Raw genomic sequence first — 21536 nt, forward strand, 5'->3', positions numbered from 1 at the left:
TTATTTGAAAAAAGACAAAGCATTGTGGTTTCACTGGTGCTGTTTTCTCTCTGGGTAATGGAGAAAGGTTGCTATCTCCTCACTAGTGGTTCATAAAGCAGCTTGTTTTGACAGCTGGTTGTGGACTAACAGTAACCTGTAGCTTAACCGTGTAGTGTGAACATTTACTGCAGGATCCATTCAGAATCAGCAAATTATTTAAGGGTGAGTGTTTCGCAAAATATTTTTGGACCAAGACCGTGGTCTGAGACAATTAGGACTTGTGGATGTGTATGTACAGTACCAGATAAAAGTTTGGACACACTCATTCATTTTTCTTAATTTTGACTATTTTCTACATTGCCAGAGGAAGGCCCTAAAAATTGTCAAAGACCCCAGCCACCCCAGTCATAGACTGTTCTCTCTACTACCGCATGGCAAGCGGTACCGGAGTTCCAAGTCTAGGACAAAAAGGCTTCTCAACAGTTTTTACCCCCAAGCCAAAAGACTCCTGAACAGGTAACCAAATGGTTACCCGGACTATTTGCATTGTGTGCCCCCCCCCCCCAACCCCTCTTTTACGCTGCTGCTACTCTCTGTTCATCATATATGCATAGTCACTTTAACTATACATTCATGTACATACTACCTCAATTGGCCCGACCAACCAGTGCTCCCGCACATTGGCTAACCGGGCTATCTGCATTGTGTCCCGCCACCCACCACCCGCCAACCCCTCTTTTACGCTACTGCTACTCTCTGTTCATCATATATGCATAGTCACTTTAACCATACCTACATGTACATACTACCTCAATAAGCCTGACTAACCGGTGTCTGTATGTAGCCTTGCTACTCTTATTTTCAAATGTATTTTTACTGTTGTTTTATTTCTTTACTTACCTACACACACACACACACATACTTTTTTCGCACTATTGGTTAGAGCATGTATGTACAGATTTCACTGTTGTATTTGGCACCCGTGACAAATAAAATTTGATTTGATTTGATTTGTAGAATAATAGTGAAGACAACAAAACTATGAAATACAACATATGTAATCATGTAGTAAACAAACTATTTAAACAAATCAAAATATATTTTATATTTGCAATTCTTCAAAGTAGCCACCCCCTTTGCCTTGATGACAGCTTTGCACGCTCTTGGCATTTTCCCAACCAGCTTCAGGAGGTAGTCACCTGGAATTTCAATTAACAGGTGTGCCTTGTTAAAAGTTAATCTGTTGAATTTCTTTCCTTCTTAATGCGTTTGAGCCAATCAGTTGTGTTATGACAAGGTAGGGGTGGTATACAGAAGATAGCCCTATTTGGTAAAAGACCAAGTCCATATTATGGCAAGAACAGCTCAAATAAGCAAAGAGAAACCACAGTCCATCATTACTTTAAGACATGAAGGTCAGTCAATCCGGAAAATTAAGAACTTCTAAAGTTTCTTCCAAGTGCAGTTGCAAAACCCATCAAGCGCTATGATGAAACTGGTTCTCATGAGGACCGCCACAGGAAAGGAAGACCCAGAGTTTCCTCTGCTGCAGAGGATAAGTTAGAGTTAACTGCACCTCAGATTGTAGGCCAAATAAAAATAAAAATAAATTATTTTTTTCTTTAACAAATCAAGTCAGTTAAGAACAAATTCTTATTTTCAATGACAGCCTAAGAACAGTGGGTTAACTGCCTTGTCCAGGGGCAGAACAACAGATTTGTACCTTGTCAGCTCAGGGATTTGAACTTGCAACCTTGCGGTTGCTAGTCAAACGCTCTAACCACTAGGCTTCGCTGCTGCCCCGAAGACATGAAATGCTTCACAGAGTTCAAGTAAAAGACATATCTCAACGTCAACTGTTCAGAGACTGTGTGAATCAGTCCTTCATGGTCGAATTGCTGCAAATAAACCACTACTAAAGGACACCAGTAATAAGAAGAAACTTCTTGGCTTGGGCCAAGAAACACGAGCAATGGACATTAGACCGGTGGAAATCTGTCCTATTGATTGATGAGTCCAAATTAGATTGTCTTTGTCTTGTCTTTGTGAGACTCAGAGTAGGTGAACAGATGATGTGTTGTTCCCTCCATGAAGCATAGAGGGAAATGTGATGGTGTGGGGTGCTTTGCTGGTAACACTGTGATTTATTTAGAATTCAAGGCACACTTAACCAGCATGGCTACCACAGCATTCTGCAGCATTCTGGTTTGCTCTTAGTGGGACTATCATTTGTTTTTCAACAGGACAATAACCCTAAACACATTTGATAAAGGAGAGTGATGGAGTGCTGCATCAGATGACCTGGCCTCCACAATCAGCCGATCTCAACCCAATTAAAATAGTTTGGGATGAGTTGGAGCGCAGAGGGAAGGAAAAGCAGCCAACAAGTGCTCAGCATATGTGGAAACTCCTTCAAGACTATTGAAAAAGCATTCCTCATTAAGCTGGTTGAGAGAATGCCAAGGCAAAGGGTGGCTTCTTATAAGAATCTAAAATATAAAATATATTTTCATTTGTTTAACACTTTTTTGGTTACTACATGATTCCATGTGTTATTTCATAGTTTGAATGTCATTTTTCTACAATGTAGAAAATAGTACAAATAAAAACCCTTGAATGAGTAGGTGTATCACTTGCGATGTACCGGTAGGTCGGTCAATCACCACCTTCCGGAGACACCTGAAACCCCACCTCTTTAAGGAATACCTGGGATAGGATAAAGTAATCCTTCTAACCCCCCCCTTAAAAGATTTAGATGCACTATTGTAAAGTTGTTGTTCCACTGGATATCATAAGGTGAATGCACCAATTTGTAAGTCGCTCTGGATAAGAGCGTCTGCTAAATGACTTAAATGTAAATGTAAATGAGAACTGGGGGAATGGCTGCAGGTCAAGGAGACACCGGATGTCCACTAGGGGGTGTAGCAGGAGCAGATGTGACAGTATCATTCTGTGTGCTGCCTTCCACTGGTTATATTAAGCCATCAAAGTCCTCTGGGGTGAAATGAGCAACGCATGCAGTAGATGTGAGCACGGTTCCCTTACTCCAATATGCTCGCTTCAACCCGACAAACCGGTCCCACTTCAAATCTAGCTTCTCGTTTTTGTGCCACAAATGAGTCGTAACCCTGACCTGACCTGAATCAGTCAGAGGTGTCCAGCACACTGCCAAATATTGTACAAATTGGTTGGGCCTGAACCATCCCCTCTCCAGCCCAGTTCCTCTGAAGCTATTGCTTCTGAAATACCACTTTTACACTTACAGTAGTAGATGTGTCAGGGTTTGGGCAGAGATAAACTCAACTAACTTGGTATATCCTCTCTGACCAATTTTAATATAAACAAATATAAAACAAATATTGTAAATGGATTGATGTGGATTGTAGTGATGTTCTGGGGATTTAGAGATATCTATTATTTTTTTATACTAGACAGTGAACTAAAGTATTTAATATATTGTATAGATCAATAAAAATCAAAGAAGGCTATTAAAAACCATTATTTTTACTAGTATAATGTGTATCCCTCAGTTTTATGTCATTGGTGCTACTGCCTTGAAAATCACTGATTACAAAGATACAGTGTACAAGGACCTTGATCATTCTCACCAGTGGGGAGGGGTCTGTATTAAATATCATTATTAGTTAATCATACCATTTTAGTTGGTCATAAATGTGGTGGGTCTGAACACAAAGTTTCACATGATGTTAGTCCGTTTAAATGAAGGGAAATAACATCGTGAGCAATATTAATAATCATAGTAAATCATTTTTAAAGGTTTGATGACTTGGTGTACTACTCCTACTGTTGGCACAAAGTTATCATAATGGTAAAATAATTATTAAAAGTCATCATATGAGTTGATTTAAAATGGGAAGATGTACCCAAATACATTTTAACTAAAAAATGATCTAGAGAAATGAAGTGCCACCATAATTCAAGAACTTTGAACATTAGAGATGTGTTAATTCAGGACTCATATATGCACAGGCATTTCTCTAGGCAGGACGTCCACATGTTTCAGAGTCCTTATGTTGGAAATAGTTATTTTCTGCAAGGCAACTAGCTATGCTCATGAAGTGAAATGTTGTTATATTGCAAGGTGGAGCGCACACACAATACTTTTGAAAACTAAGCGTTTATGAAGCCGAAACACTAAATAGCACAAGTTACTGTACTGTTAACATTATGCCATTATCTCATGAGTTCACAAATAAACTGAAAAATGATACTATGGTGCCTGATGAAGTTTTGCCATCTCCAGTCATGTGTCTCGGTAACAGACTCTTATATCCATTAATAACAACACTAAAGGAACAGACTCTTATATCCATTAATAACAACACTAAAGGAACAGACTCTTATATCCATTAATAACAACACTAAAGGAACACATAGATGCCATCTCCAGTCATGTTGTGTCTCGGTAACAGACTCTTATATCCATTAATAACAACACTAAAGGAACACATAGATGCCATCTCCAGTCATGTGTCTCGGTAACGGACTCTTATATCCATTAATAACAACACTAAAGGAACACATAGATATACATCAGAGCATGTTTGGAAATCAAAGAAAAGAGGCTCAATTTCAGGGTTGCATTATGAATGACATAGCATGTCTGCCACCCATCAGACTGGCTACGTTCTAGAGGGTGATCCTTATCATGGCTACAGACTCAATAGGTCCTAAGAGGTCAGATCCCAAAGAAATAGAGTATAATATTTTTACTGAGTGGATTTCATGGTGACTTTCTTCAGTATAATGCTTGTCTTAATACTATTGTACATTGAGAGAATCGACAAGGGACTATGCCAAACTCTGTGAATGTACTTTCACATCAAGTAAATATCTATTTTGCAATAGATACTCTAAAGCAATTATTTGGCTTCCTTACAGTCAACTCATCAGTTAAATATTTATGGAACAAGACATACTGTCCTTCATATGGCTTCCGCTGTTCTTGAACTTCCTGTAAAACATTATTGAGAGGGGAGAGTTCAGTTTATAGGTTTAGTATGTACTGTAATAAAACATTTCCTACTTTATACAACCTTGTTTTCGCTCTGTCATACTGCTGTTGATGCCTGTTAAGACCAGTTGATGATGACCTGTTAACTAACACCAGTCAGTGATGACCTGTTAACCAACACTAGTCAGTGATGACCTGTTAACTAACACCAGTCAGTGATGACCTGTTAACTAACACCAGTCAGTGATGACCTGCTGTTAAGACCAGTCAGTGATGACCTGCTGTTAAGACCAGTCAGTGAGGACCTGTTAACTAACACTAGTCAGTGATGACCTGTTAACTAACACCAGTCAGTGATGACCTGTTAACTAACACCAGTCAGTGATGACCTGTTAACTAACACCAGTCAGTGATGACCTGCTGTTAAGACCAGTCAGTGAGGACCTGTTAACTAACACCAGTCAGTGAGGACCTGCTGTTAAGATCAGTCAGTGATGACCTGCTGTTAAGACCAGTCAGTGAGGACCTGTTAACTAACACCAGTCAGTGATGACCTGTTAACTAACACCAGTCAGTGAGGACCTGCTATTAACACCAGTCAGTGATGACCTGCTGTTAAGACCAGTCAGTGATGACCTGTTAACTAACACCAGTCAGTGATGACCTCTTAACTAACACCAGTCAGTGAGGACCTGCTGTTAAGATCAGTCAGTGAGGACCTGCTGTTAAGATCAGTCAGTGAGGACCTGCTGTTAAGATCAGTCAGTGATGACCTGCTGTCAATGCACCTCATAGGTTATCACTACGGACTATCAATAAGAATATCCATTACTGTTATCTTTCTTCGCTCACCTGCAAAACTATCAGTAAGAATATCCATTACTGTTATCTTTCTTCACTCACCTGCAAAACTATCAGTAAGAATATCCATTACTGTTATCTTTCTTCACTCACCTGCAAAACTATCAGTAAGAATATCCATTACTGTTATCTTTCTTCGCTCACCTGCAAAACTATCAGTAAGAATATCCATTACTGTTATCTTTCTTCACTCACCTGCAAAACTATCAGTAAGAATATCCATTACTGTTATCTTTCTTCGCTCACCTGCAAAACTATCAGTAAGAATATCCATTAGTGTTATCTTTCTTCACTCACCTGCAAAACTATCAGTAAGAATATCCATTACTGTTATCTTTCTTCACTCACCTGCAAAACTATCAGTAAGAATATCCATTAGTGTTATCTTTCTTCACTCACCTGCAAAACTATCAGTAAGAATATCCATTAGTGTTATCTTTCTTCACTCACCTGCAAAACTATCAGTAAGAATATCCATTAGTGTTATCTTTCTTCACTCACCTGCAAAACTATCAGTAAGAATATCCATTAGTGTTATCTTTCTTCACTCACCTGCAAAACTATCAGTAAGAATATCCATTAGTGTTATCTTTCTTCACTCACCTGCAAAACTATCAGTAAGAATATCCATTAGTGTTATCTTTCTTCACTCACCTGCAAAACTATCAGTAAGAATATCCATTAGTGTTATCTTTCTTCACTCACCTGCAAAACTATCAGTAAGAATATCCATTAGTGTTATCTTTCATCTCTCAGCTAGGGAAACCAATATGCTGTGCAAGGTGTCAACTTAACAAGGAAGCAGAATAATGGTGCTAGCTATCTATTTTAGGAAACACTTCTTTGGATGACCAGCGTCTATTAGTGCTGGTGTTATTATTTATTTTTATTTTACCTTTATTTAACTAGGCAAGTCAGTTAAAAACTAATTCACAATGACGGCTTAGGAACAGTGGGTTAACTGCCTTGTTCAGGGGCAGAACGACAGATTTGTACTTTGTCAGCTCGGGGTTTCGAACTTGCAACCTTTCGGTTAATAGTCCAATGCTCTAACTACTAGGCTACCCTGCCACCCCAGGGGTAGGTGTAGTAATTGCTTAGTGTTTTGTTATGGACCCTTTGAAAGCATGTGAAGTGTTTATGCTGCTCTGTGGCTCTGTTGTGTTCTTTCTTCCTTATCTAAACAAGTATTTATTAGGCCCTAATTGGGGACACTGAAGACAAAGGAAACCCTTATTGTTGTGCTAATGGTACCATCAATGGAACCGTGCTCCCACCCATCCAGGACATCTACTCGACACAGTGTCTGTGGAAGGCCCGCAGCATCATCAAGGACCCCAGCCACGAGTTTCTTTCTATAAGCCATCAGACTGCTGAACACTGAGCACCTGCACTGACTGTCCGCACCTTAGCAAATATGCACTCACTCGCACACACACTACACACACACACATCACAACTGCTGCTATCAGACTCTTATAATTATTACTAAGTACTGAATAATTTAAACACTTGCCCCCCAATCCCCCCTTCCCCCAAACATCTGTAAATATTGTAATATAAATTGTGCCTTCCTGTATTATACTTAAGCAAAATATACTCTATGTTCGTATTCTTATCTTTTATTATTTCTTATTGTTGCATTGTTGAGAAGGAATCTGCAAGTAAGTATTTTGTTGGGTGGTGAATACCATGTGTACATAAAACTAATAAAACTTTAAACAAATTACCAAGAGCACAGTCTCTCAGTTGCATAGGGCAAAGGTTAACTAGCTGACTAATGAATAATGAGAATATAAAGCGGAGGTATTACGAAACCAATAACTAGCCTACTGGGTTTGCTGCACTCATTATGTCTAGGGGTCCTAGACCTAGCTACATGGTCTGTAACCTGACTCATTATGTCTAGGGGTCCTAGACCCTGCTACATGGTCTGTAACCTGACTCATTATGTCTAGGGGTCCTAGCTACATGGTCTGTAACCTGACTCATTATGTCTAGGGGTCCTAGACCTAGCTACATGGTCTGTAACCTGACTCATTATGTCTAGGGGTCCTAGACCTAGCTACATGGTCTGTAACCTGACTCATTATGTCTAGGGGTCCTAGCTACATGGTCTGTAACCTGACTCATTATGTCTAGGGGTCCTAGACCCTGCTACATGGTCTGTAACCTGACTCATTATGTCTAGGGGTCCTAGACCTAGCTACATGGTCTGTAACCTGACTCATTATGTCTAGGGGTCTTAGACCTAGCTACATGGTCTGTAACCTGACTCATTATGTCTAGGGGTCCTAGCTACATGGTCTGTAACCTGACTCATTATGTCTAGGGGTCCTAGCTACATGGTCTGTAACCTGACTCATTATATTTAGGGGTCCTAGGCCTAGCTACATGGTCTGTAACCTGACTCATTATGTCTAGGGGTCCTAGACCTAGCTACATGGTCTGTAACCTGACTCATTATGTCTAGGGGTCCTAGGCCTAGCTACATGGTCTGTAACCTGACTCATTATGTCTAGGGGTCCTAGACCCTGCTACATGGTCTGTAACCTGACTCATTATGTCTAGGGGTCCTAGACCTAGCTACATGGTCTGTAACCTGACTCATTATGTCTAGGGGTCTTAGACCTAGCTACATGGTCTGTAACCTGACTCATTATGTCTAGGGGTCCTAGCTACATGGTCTGTAACCTGACTCATTATGTCTAGGGGTCCTAGCTACATGGTCTGTAACCTGACTCATTATATTTAGGGGTCCTAGGCCTAGCTACATGGTCTGTAACCTGACTCATTATGTCTAGGGGTCCTAGACCTAGCTACATGGTCTGTAACCTGACTCATTATGTCTAGGGGTCCTAGGCCTAGCTACATGGTCTGTAACCTGACTCATTATGTCTAGGGGTCCTAGACCTAGCTATATGGTCTGTAACCTGACTCATTATGTCTAGGGGTCCTAGACCTAGCTACATGGTCTGTAACCTGACTCATTATGTCTAGGGGTCTTAGGCCTAGCTATATGGTCTGTAACCTGACTCATTATGTCTAGGGGTCTTAGGCCTAGCTACATGGTCTGTAACCTGACTCATTATGTCTAGGGGTCTTAGGCCTACCTGCATGGTCTGTAACCTGACTCATTATGTCTAGGGGTCTTAGGCCTAGCTACATGGTCTGTAACCTGACTCATTATATCTAGGGGTCCTAGACCTAGCTACATGGTCTGTAACCTGACTCATTATGTCTAGGGGTCTTAGGCCTAGCTACATGGTCTGTAACCTGACTCATTATGTCTAGGGGTCTTAGGCCTACCTGCATGGTCTGTAACCTGACTCATTATGTCTAGGGGTCTTAGGCCTAGCTACATGGTCTGTAACCTGACTCATTATGTCTAGGGGGTCCTAGACCTAGCTACATGGTCTGTAACCTGACTCATTATATCTAGGGGTCCTAGACCTAGCTACATGGTCTGTAACCTGACTCATTATGTCTAGGGGTCTTAGGCCTACCTGCATGGTCTGTAACCTGACTCATTATGTCTAGGGGTCTTAGGCCTAGCTACATGGTCTGTAACCTGACTCATTATGTCTAGGAGTCCTAGCTACATGGTCTGTAACCTGACTCATTATGTCTAGGGGTCCTAGCTACATGGTCTGTAACCTGACTCATTATGTCTAGGGGTCCTAGACCTAGCTACATGGTCTGTAACCTGACTCATTATGTCTAGGGGTCTTAGGCCTAGCTACATGGTCTGTAACCTGACTCATTATGTCTAGGGGTCCTAGACCTAGCTACATGGTCTGTAACCTGACTCATTATGTCTAGGGAACTTAGGCCTAGCTACATGGAACCTTAGGCCTAGCCACATAGTCTTAGGCCAAGCCACATGGAACCTGACTCATTATGTCTAGGGGTCTTAGGCCTAGCTACATGGTCTGTAACCTGACTCATTATGTCTAGGGGTCCTAGACCTAGCTACATGGTCTATAACCTGACTCATTATGTCTAGGGGTCCTAGACCTAGCTACATGGTCTGTAACCTGACTCATTATGTCTAGAGGTCTTAGGCCTACCTACATGGTCTGTAACCTGACTCATTATGTCTAGGGGTCCTAGACCTAGCTACATGGTCTGTAACCTGACTCATTATGTCTAGGGGTCCTAGACCTAGCTACATGGTCTGTAACCTGACTCATTATGTCTAGGGGTCCTAGACCTAGCTACATGGTCTGTAACCTGACTCATTATGTCTAGGGGTCCTAGACCTAGCTACATGGTCTGTAACCTGACTCATTATGTCTAGGGGTCCTAGACCTAGCTACATGGTCTGTAACCTGACTCATTATGTCTAGGGGTCCTAGACCTAGCTACATGGTCTGTAACCTGACTCATTATGTCTAGGGGTCCTAGCTACATGGTCTGTAACCTGACTCATTATGTCTAGGGGTCCTAGACCTAGCTACATGGTCTGTAACCTGACTCATTATGTCTAGGGGTCCTAGACCTAGCTACATGGTCTGTAACCTGACTCATTATGTCTAGGGGTCCTAGACCTAGCTACATGGTCTGTAACCTGACTCATTATGTCTAGGGGTCCTAGACCTAGCTACATGGTCTGTAACCTGACTCATTATGTCTAGGGGTCTTAGACCTAGCTACATGGTCTGTAACCTGACTCATTATGTCTAGGGGTCCTAGACCTAGCTACATGGTCTGTAACCTGACTCATTATGTCTAGGGGTCCTAGGCCTAGCTACATGGTCTGTAACCTGACTCATTATGTCTAGGGGTCTTAGGCCTAGCTACATGGTCTGTAACCTGACTCATTATGTCTAGGGGTCCTAGGCCTAGCTACATGGTCTATAACCTGACTCATTATGTCTAGGGGTCCTAGACCTAGCTAAATGGTCTGTAACCTGACTCATTATGTCTAGGGGTCTTAGACCTAGCTACATGGTCTGTAACCTGACTCATTATGTCTAGGGGTCTTAGGCCTAGCTACATGGTCTGTAACCTGACTCATTATGTCCAGGGGTCCTAGACCTAGCTACATGGTCTGTAACCTGACTCATTATGTCTAGGGGTCCTAGGCCTAGCTACATGGTCTGTAACCTGACTCATTATGTCTAGGGGTCTTAGGCCTAGCTACATGGTCTGTAACCTGACTCATTATGTCTAGGGGTCCTAGGCCTAGCTACATGGTCTATAACCTGACTCATTATGTCTAGGGGTCCTAGACCTAGCTACATGGTCTATAACGTGATTGGATGTTTGCGTAAATGTGAGAAGTAAACATGTGTGTCACACCTTGATCTGTTGTTTCACCTGTCTGTGTGCTTGTCTCCACCCCCCTCCAGGTGTCGCCCATCTTCCCCATTATCCCCTATCCCTGTGTATTTATACCTGCGTTCTCTGTTTGTTTGTTGCCAGTTCGTTTTGTTTCGTGAAACCTACCAGCGTTTATTCCCCTGCTTCTGTCTGTTCTTGCTCCTGTATTCTAGTCCTTCCCGGGTTTGACCGTTCTGCCTGCCCTGACCCTGAGCCTGCCTGTCGTTCTATACCTTGCCCCACCTCTGTGGATTATTGACCCCTGCCTGCCCCTACCCTGAGACTGTCTGCCGTTCTGGACCTTTGCACCCTCTCTGGATTACTGACCTCTGCCTCCCTTGACCTGTCGTTTGCCTGACCCTGTACGAGAAATCAACTTTTGTTTCTTTGACACTGTCTGCATCTGAGTCATACCTGAAACCTGATAATGTGACCGTGTGTTGAATCCACTTTACTACCTTAGGTCCAGGCCCAGCTCAGTCATGACTCCCATGGTCGTCCAAGCAGATTAGTATTCATTCAAAGTGATAACCCAAAAATAAATATGTACCGCCCCAAAAATAAAATATACAGAGGCATGCCTGAACTAAAGAGGTTAACTAACACAAAATAACTCCAAATACTGGCAGGCCGAGAGACAGCTGGTCACAGATTGCCAATCAATCCTGATCGCTACCACCTGTTGTGCTTATCAAGGCTTCCTGGCAGAGCCTTTGACCAGGTTGGTGCTGCCATGGGGATGGGGTGTGGAAGTGTATCCTGGTAGTGTGTTGCCTAACGGTGTGCTAACACTAAACTAACCCCCACATCATAACAGGATAAATTCTCTAAAACATCCCAAGAAGTAAAAACAGAAGCATGGGATGTCCCCATGCAGGAGTTTTCATTCACCAAATGACCTTTTCCTGCTCAGGTCACTCATGGTGAGGAAAACCTCCTGGCTCTATGCCAACTGAAATAAAACGTGTTTCAACAAAGCCTTCTTCCATATTGAAAATCGAAATAGCATAGACATCTAGCAAGGAAACTTTAATTTGTCTGTAAATATATTACACCGGTCATAAAATCTTATGGATCGACACAATAGCGTTTTTCTTTGGGGTGGTGTGATTGGTCCCATATCATCAGACTCAATGACATAGGACTTTGCCTCTGGGCCAGTCCTGCCCTCAGAGGGTCACACTCACCTGTAAATAGGTTATAAATGAGAGACTGACCGTAACAACTCTTAGCAGCCCGGATTTACCTGTTTGTCTGTGTTGCGTCTCAGTGAAAACAACCTCACGTCTCAAACACACACCTACGACTGAAGTAAGTGTCTTATCATTAAGTAACAGAAATTAGATAAGGTTTGACTTTTTTATATAGGCAGTGTTGTATCCAAGTGATTTTTGGTTTCTTCTTTCTGGGCTTATTGTGGTGAGTTTTTATGTGGAAACATTTTGGAATGCTGTGTGTGTGGCAGGCACGGTTGTGTTTGTGTAAAGAGGATATTTTCTTGTCTTTCACCCACACATCCAGTTTCTGTAAAAATGTGTCAGTGGAGCGTTTGTTACAGGTTAATCTAAACATACCATCTTTATACTCAGCTAATTATACAACAAAAGTCTAATGTTTCAATTTAAGTTAACATTTCTGAATCAGTACTTTTGATAGGGGGACCCAAACTGAGCAAATAAATGTGGTTACACTTTATTTGGATACTCCATCTGTAGATGCTCTGTAGATTATCAGTAATATTTCAACTAACTATCTACAACCATAACCCTAGCTCTAACCCTAACCTTAACCCTTATTCTAACCCTAAACTTAACCTTTACCCTAACCCTAGCTCTAACCCTAACCTTAACCCTTATTCTAACCCTAACCTTAACCCTTATTCTAACCCTAAACTTAACCTTTACCCTAACCCTTATTCTAACCCTAACCTTAACCCTTATTCTAACCCTAACCTTAACCCTTATTCTAACCCTAACCTTAACCCTTATTCAAAATAATTATTCTAACCCTAACCTTAACCAAACAATTACCTTAACCCTTATTCTAACCCTAAACTTAACCTTACCCTAACCCTTATTCTAACCCTAACCTTAACCCTTATTCTAACCAAAACATTCTAACCCTAAACTAACCTTTAACCTTATTCTAACAAACTTAACTTACCTTAACCCTTATTCTAACCCTAAACTTAACCTTTAATATTAACCAACCTTAACCCTTATTCTAACTATTTATTCTAACCCTAAACTTAACCTTTACCTTAACCCTTATTCTAACCCTAAACTTAACCTTTACCTTAACCCTTATTCTAACCCTAACCTTAACCCTTATTCTAACCCTAAACTTAACCTTTACCTTAACCCTTATTCTAACCCTAACTGTAACCTTTGCAAGCAATTGCTAAACAACAGAGTTTGTTGATAGTGTGACCATCTGTCGAGCATCTACAGATGGATAATCCAGACATTCCAAATAGTGTGACTGTAAGTTTTGTTTTGAAATAGGCTACTGGAACCTGAAGACCTTTCCAAATGTGTTAGTTCTTGTAAATTAATACACAGTTGCAAAACAGGAGGTGTAAAATAGTTTTTTGTGATGTCATTAACCAGTGGTGGAAAAGTATCCCATTGACATACCTGAGTAAAAGGAACGCCAATACCAATAGAAAATGACTAGCGAATGTAAAAACTTAAGAGTCACCCAGTTTTTAAACATATGACTACTTTACACCATTGTAAAAAGACTCTCCTTTATCTAACCACATGTCGATTTCAAAAAGGCTTTACAAATACATTTAAGATTATGTCAGAAAGTACCCAGCAGAAGATAATCACACACCCATTTTTCAAGTACATATAATGTAAATGTCATAATACAGAAAATCATCCCTGTTGATGTATTTTGCATCATGACACCTAGGCATCATGTTATGCAAAACTGCAGTGTATCATTTGATGCAAAATGTAGCATACGGGATGATTTCTGTATTTTGAAAGTTTACATATCAATTGAATAAACTCTTTACTGCGACAAGCAAAACATTTTGCAATAAATATTGTCTGAGTCGATAGCCCGGCCATCATGGCTAGCTATTTTGACACCAACAAATATGCCTCACCAAAACATTGGATTCTTTGGGTCCCGGACTTCTACTTAAACACAGTTTTTTGGTTCCATTTAAGCAAATAGCGTTTTTTTAGACGGCACTGTTTTTTATTTATTTGTATTTATGGAGAGCCAGGGGTACACTCCAACACTCAGACATCATTTACAAACGAAGCATGTGTATTTAGTGAGTCCACCAGAACAGAGGCAGTAGGGATGACCAGGGATGTTCTCTTGATAAGTACGTGAATTGGACCATTTTCATGACCAGCTAAGCATTAAAATGTAACAAGTACTTTTGGGTGTCAGGGAAAATACATACATTTTATTTAGGAATGTAATGAAGTAAAATTAAAAGTTGTCAAAAATATAAATAGTAAAGTACAGAGTAGTGCCTTAAACTATTTTTACTTACAGTGCATTCAGAAAGTATTCAGACCCCTTGACCTTTTCCACATTTTGTTACGTTACAGCCTTATTCTAAAATGTATTAAATCTTTTTTTTTCTCATCAATCGACAAACAATACCCCATAATAACAAAGCAAAAACAGGTTTTTAGAAATACAAATAAAAAACAGAAATACCTTATTTACATACAGTAAGTATTCAGACCCTTTGTTATGAGACTTGAAATTGAGCTCAGGTGCATCCTGTTTCCATTGATCATCCTTGAGATGTTTCTATAACTTGATTGGAGTACACCTGTGGTAAATTCAATTGATTGGACATGAGTTGGAAAGACACACACCTGTCTATATAAAGTCCCACAGTTGACAGTGCATGTCATAGCAAAAACCAAGACATGAGGTTGAAGGAATTGTTCGTAGAGCTCTGAGACAGGATTGGGTCGAGGCACAGATCTGGGGAAGTGTACCAAAAAAATGTCTGCAGCATTGAAGGTCCCCATGAACTTAACAGTGGCCTCCATCATTCTTAAATGGAAGAAGTTTGGAACCACCAAGACTCTTCCAAGAGCTGGACGCCTGGCCAAACTGAGCAATCGGGGGAGAAGGGCCTTGGTCGGGGAGGTGACCAAGATCCTGATAGTCACTGACAGAGCTCCAGAGTTCCTCTGTGGAGACGGGACAACCTTCCAGAAGGACAACCATCTCTGCAGCACTCCACCAATCAGGCTTTTATGGTAGTGGCCAGACGGAAGCCACTCCTCAGTAAAAGGCAAATTATAGCCCACTTAGGTGCCAAAAGGCACCTAAAGGACTCTCAGACCATGAGAAACAAAATTCTCTGGTCTGATGAAACCGAGATTGAACTCTTTGGCCTGAATGCCAAGCGTCACGTCTGGAGGAAACCTGGCACCATCCCTACAGTGAGGCATGGTGGTGGCAGCTTCATGCTGTGGGGATGTTTTTCAGCACCAGGGACTGGGAGACTAGTCAGGATCGACGGAAAGATGAATGGAGCAAAGTACGGAGAGATCCTTAATGAAAACCTGCTCCAGAGCGCTCAGGACCTCCGACTGGGGTGAAGGTTCACCTTCCAACAGGACAACGACCCTAAGCACACAGCCAAGACAACGCAGGAGTGGCTTCAGGACAAGTCTCTGAATGTCCTCGAGTGGCCCAGCCAGAGCCCATACTTGAACCCGATCAAACATCTCTGTAGAGACCTGAAAATAGCTGTGCAGCGATGCTCCCCATCCAACCTGACAGAGCTTGAGAGAATCTGCAGAGAAGAATGAGAGAAACTCCCCAAATACAGGTGTGCCAAGCTTGTAGCGTCATAACCAAGAATACTCAAGGCTGTATTTTCTGCCAAAGGGGCTTCAGAAAGTACTGAGTAAAGGGTCTGAATACTTATGTAAATGTGATATTTCATTTTTTATCTGTAAAAAATGTGCTAAAAAAAATCTAAAAACTGTTTTTGCTTTGTCATTATGGGGTATTGTGTGTAGATGGGGGGGGAACAATTTTACGTAAAGTGACAAAATGTGGAAAAATACAAGAGGTCTGAATCATTTCCGAAGGAACTGTAAGTATTTTACATCACTGCCATTAATGATTATAAACCAGAGATAAGCATAAGTGTTCAGACTCAATAAAGTCATAAATCCACTAGATGAAACACTTTTTAAAATATATTTTATTACATATGTTTAAAGGTAGACTTTGCTCTCACACAGTCAAATACAGTATCAGTATGTGCAGTATGCGCAGGGCTTTTCTTCATGCTGTTCACTGGGTGGTAGCCACGGGACCAAAACAGCAGAGAAGTTGAGCCTCACGCGTCACCCTGTTAGTTGTTGTGGAAATGTACCCAATAAGCTGTTTACTTTCTGCATCTCCGTCAAATCGATGAGTCTACCTATAAAGGACAGCATTGTAACTATAATGCAATTAAAGGACATGGAAGCATGGTCATTCATCTACAATTAGATTATCAACAATTATCTGAAATATTTAGAAGTCATACTTTTTCGTGCTGTACATATGCAATAATCAGAACTAAATGTCTTATCCCAGCTCACTGGTCACCATAGCAGCACCCACCCGTAGCACGCGCTCCAGTAGGTATATTTCACTGGTCATCCCCAAAGCCAATTCCTCCTTTGGCCGCCTTTACTTCCGTTTCTCTGCTGCCAATGACTGGAATAAATTGCAAAAATCACTGAAGCTGGAGACCCATACCTCCCTCACTAACTTTAAGCACCAGCAGTCAGAGCAGCTCACAGATCACTGCACCTGTACATAGCCCATCCAACTACCTCATCCCCATACTGTTATTTATTGTTTTGCTCCTTTGCACCCCAGTATCTCTACTTGCTCATTCATCTTCTGCACATCTATCACTCCAGTGTTTAATTGCTAAATTGAAATTATTTCACCACTATGGCCTATTTATTGTCTTACCTCCCTTATCTTACCTCATTTGCACTCACTGTATATAGACTTTTTTTGTCTATTGTGTTATTGACTGTATGTTTGTTTATTCCATGTGTAACTCTGTGTTGTTGTTTGTGTCGCACTGCTTTGCTTTATCTTGGCCAGGTTGCAGTTGTAAATGAGAACCTGTTCTCAACTAGCCAACCTGGATAAATAAAACAAATTAAAAAGATATAGTTCAGCCAAATTACCAAATTACATATTGGTTTCCTTACCCTGTAAACCAGGGGTGTCCATGGAGGGCCTAGTGTCTGCTATTTTTTGTTTTTTCTTTCAATTAAGACCTAAACAACCAGGTGAGGGGAGTTCCTTACTTCATCAATCAAGTACAAGGGAAAACCCACAGACAATCGTGGATTGAGCTTTTCACTTGCTGTAAGCAGTCTATGGACAAGGTATGACAGCAATCAATGCGTTGGGTTTGTTTACCTGGCCACTATTTACAAATGCTAACTTCTTAGCTTTTGTGGCACAAATCCAATGCAAGTCAATAGTCTTGATATTAGCATTTTTTACTGGGTAAGGAAACCAGTATGTAATTTTGTAATTTGGGTAAATATCCCTTTTATCATGTCATTGTACGCATTCGTGGGAGTTTGTTTGGTGAGATTGTTTGTGCTGTAAAGAAAAACAAAAATGCTGCAATAAACGGGTATACTGTTATTGGAGAACGTAAGGCCTTCAAGTAAGCCATATTTCTACGTAGCCAGTGTCAGATGAACTGGTGGATACCATTTTTCTGTCTCTGCGTGCAGTATTAAGAAAGTTAGAGCTATTTTTGTGAGCCAATGCTAGCTAGCGTTAGCGCAATGGCTAGAAGTCTGCAGGCACGGTAGCCTACACTAGCGCTAGAGACATCATACTGCACGCAGAGACTTTAATATGGTATCCACGAGTTCATCTGACCCTGGGTATGTAAAAAAAACAACCTACTTGCCAGAATCTAGCTGTATCCCTGTAAAGATGGACTTTTATGGAAACATTTAGAGGAGAACGCTATTCGTGGTAAATGCAGGATAATAATTTAACCTCAAAGTCAAAAGAGCTTAGTAACTACACAGAGCTCAGGGTTATAGTTAATGACCCAATACAATTATTCTCAATACAGGGAAAGAGAAGTTGGAATGCACTCTAGACTGAGTGTTTAAGAATTCAGTTGCTTATGAATTGACACCTTTATTGCGATATAATGGCACCTGTTAGCTGACTCATCATTAATATAGTCACCAGGTTAGCTCAGTCATTTAAAGTATGATGAACACACTGTAGGTGTGAAGAAAGGAATAAGTGCTGAGTATTTAACGAAAGGCATAGTTAGCTTTTTTGAAGTTGTAGCTTGTAAGTAAAAAAAAGTAGCAAGTAAAAACAAAAAAAAGCTACATTGTAAATATTATAATGATGCTTGACACAGAAACACAGGTTTTAGTGAACTTCTCAGTTCAGTGTGTCATCCACCTCAAGTAATCTTAATAGCAGTGTTTTAAATAGATATGCACATTGTCCTCTGTTTTCTGTTGTTCTGGGGCAGAGCAGGGTAAAACATTTTAATCAGACAGGCCAAGTCTGTCTGATTAAAATGAGGTCCTTTCCTGGTAAGAAACAATGATGATCTCTTTTCCCCCCCAGCCTAAATCCTAGTTGAATCTTTATAGACGTGTTCTGATAATGCCCAGATCAAAGGGTGAAAGGATCAATACTTGGACTAGGTGAGGGATTTAAGGTCTATTTCCTTGGTTACTGTTGATCTGTGAGGTATAATAGAATCCGTACTAGCTCAGTAAGATGGCATGGTGAAACTATACCAGGAAAAGCTGTTTTTTTCCAGAAAACTCTTCAATGTTTACATTGAGAGTCGCTAGATCAAGTTTGAGGGCACAATGAAGAAGGCTCCAGTTTTTCAAAGTATCCCGTCTAGAAAAACCTGCAATGAAGGAAAGTACAACCTTTCAAATGACGTTAAACTTTTGTTGCCAATGGGAATAGGCAATGCATGTGCTGTGGTTGTATAGCATGTTAGGACAAATGAATCGAACTTTCTGGATGACTAGTGAAGCAAACACAAAGGAAGGGAAAACCCAGAAGTTTCTCTCCTTTTGGCTGTCTTGGTTACAGTAATCACATTGCACATGAGGTTTCACAAAGGCATGTTCATTTGTTAACATCTGATTTTGCCTTTCATTTTGACTCATCCTGTCTTCATTACCGTAACATTATGGAAAATATTTAATTAAATGAATGAATGTGGATATAATTTGGACTATCATTGAATGTAATCGCACAGCATTTTACTGTGTTCCCCCTAGCAAATCACAGTTCTCGTAAATAATCAGCCAACAAGATAATAATGTGTTTTCACAGCATGGGCATGACATTGTCACGGTCATTCAGGTGCTGATAGCCTCAGGCAAGGTGTGACCTAGCCTGTTTACTCAAACATGGAGGGTTCTCTTCAACAAACACAGAGGAACCTGATGACATTAAGCTGGCTTGTAATAGAGATGGTCTCTCACCAATAACATCCTTTCCTAACCTAAACCCTTGTAAAAAGAGACTAAACTAGACCTAATAAAAACGGTTTACTTTATGTGTACTTCTACCTATAGGACTGTGTACAGTATATATCATTTTTCTGTTTTACTAATCCCACTAACCTCACAAATATATATATTTTGCAGGGGGAGGCACGGCACAAGAGCCCTTGTCAAAATAAGTCCAGGCATGGACCAGCAGCAGTGTATCATCGATACCCACCACATCACGACACACACCATGGGCAGAGGAGATCTTGGCCGGGGGGAGGGGGAGAAGAGACTCCGCTACATGCTAAAGGACGGTAGCTGCCCCGTGGTGTTCCACCAGTCCCCGGGCCAGTGGAGCTTCTTCCTGGCCGACATCTTCACCACGCTTGTGGAGCTCCGCTGGAGGGTCATGCTCCTCATCTTCTGCCTCTCCTACATCCTCTCCTGGCTCTTCTTCAGCCTCCTCTACTTCCTGATCGCCTACGTCCACAAAGACCTGGAGGACCATGACACGGCTCCGTGTGTGGCGAATGTCCGCAGTTTCACCTCTGCCTTCCTGTACTCCATGTCGACCCAGGCGACTATCGGCTACGGTTTCCGGGTGATGACGGAGAACTGCATGGTGGCCATCGTGGTGGTGACTATCCAGGCCCTGATGAGTTGCTTCATCGACACAGTCGTCATCGGCATCACCGTGGCCAAAATGGCGTGCGCGAGCAAGAGGGCGCAGACAGTGGGCTTCAGCAGCTGCGCCGTGGTCAACGCGCGCGACGGCGCCCTGTGCCTTGTGTGGCGCATCGCCGACTTCCGCAGGAACCACATCCTGGAAGGCACCGCCCGGGCGCAGCTGGTCCGCCCAATGAAGCACCCCTCTGGGATGATCTCTGTGACTTACCAGGACCTAGACATCCAGAGTAGACACCTCATCCTGGCCACCCCGGCCAGCATCGTTCACAAGCTGGAGCCTGGGAGCCCCCTCTACAGCCTGGGACCGGACAGCCTGACGGAGGAGGACTTTGATCTGGTAGTCTCCTTCACTTACACCGGTGACTCCACAGGCATCCTGCACCAGACACGCACGTCTTACACCCCGGCGGACATCCGCTGGGGCCAGCGCTTCCAGGACATGGTGCAGGTGGGGAGGAGGCATTACAAGGTAGACTATGCCCTGTTTCATCAGACCACCTGTGTGCAGACACCCGTGGTCAGCGCCCAGGAGGGTAACAGGGGGAGACCGCCGACCACGGAGTCTATCGTCCAATCGCAGCAGCCGTTTGTAAGATCGAGCAGGAAATTTCGGAGGTCCTTGGCTGATGTCAGTGAAGAGGTGGTTCAGGAGGCGTGGCTCTGATGACGCTGTGATAATCCCAAAACAGCAGACAGAACTACATTATGGTATTATTACATTATCGTTATGTAGTACATTATCGCACAGGACTTCAGTAAAGGACTTGAGTAAGTGTAATAGGGTAGTTTCATTGTAAATAACAATTTTATATCATATTTTATACTCCTTTGTAATTTCCTTTATGAATGTAATAATTTAAGTAAATGTTATTTTCGATCAGTTAAATAAACAAAGCGTATGTTGTTGAAGTCACATCTGAAGTCCGAGGTCTGGCCTCATTTGAACGTCTTTGTTGTGATGGACAGACTGCACCAAATTTCAAATAAATCTACTTTTTTCTGATGTGATGGTCGTAAAGTTTTATTCAAATACAAAAATACCTCCATGTTTCTTTAGTGGAAAGTCAAAAATGAAGATTATTGTGCATTGTAGTGAATAGTCATATGCAATATATTTACAGTTCCATTCTAAACCATGTGTTTAATTCAACCTGCATCACATTCTACACTGGGGTTAAATC

At 41.6% G+C, this 21536-nt stretch overlaps 1 protein-coding gene across 1 annotated transcript; it reads left to right on the plus strand.

The window, feature by feature from the left end:
• The first annotated feature begins 12324 nt into the window (after positions 1-12324).
• On the plus strand, positions 12325-21358 carry LOC106602061 (inward rectifier potassium channel 16). Its single transcript, XM_045715706.1, has 2 exons — positions 12325-12454; positions 19825-21358. The coding sequence occupies exon 2, from the start codon at positions 19868-19870 to the stop codon at positions 21017-21019; it is 1152 nt and encodes a 383-aa protein (XP_045571662.1). The 5' UTR covers positions 12325-12454; positions 19825-19867; the 3' UTR covers positions 21020-21358.
• Positions 21359-21536: the final 178 nt, after the last annotated feature.

The sequence above is a fragment of the Salmo salar genome, chromosome ssa03 (assembly GCF_905237065.1).
Source record: "Salmo salar chromosome ssa03, Ssal_v3.1, whole genome shotgun sequence".
Classification (NCBI taxonomy): Eukaryota; Metazoa; Chordata; class Actinopteri; order Salmoniformes; family Salmonidae; genus Salmo; species Salmo salar.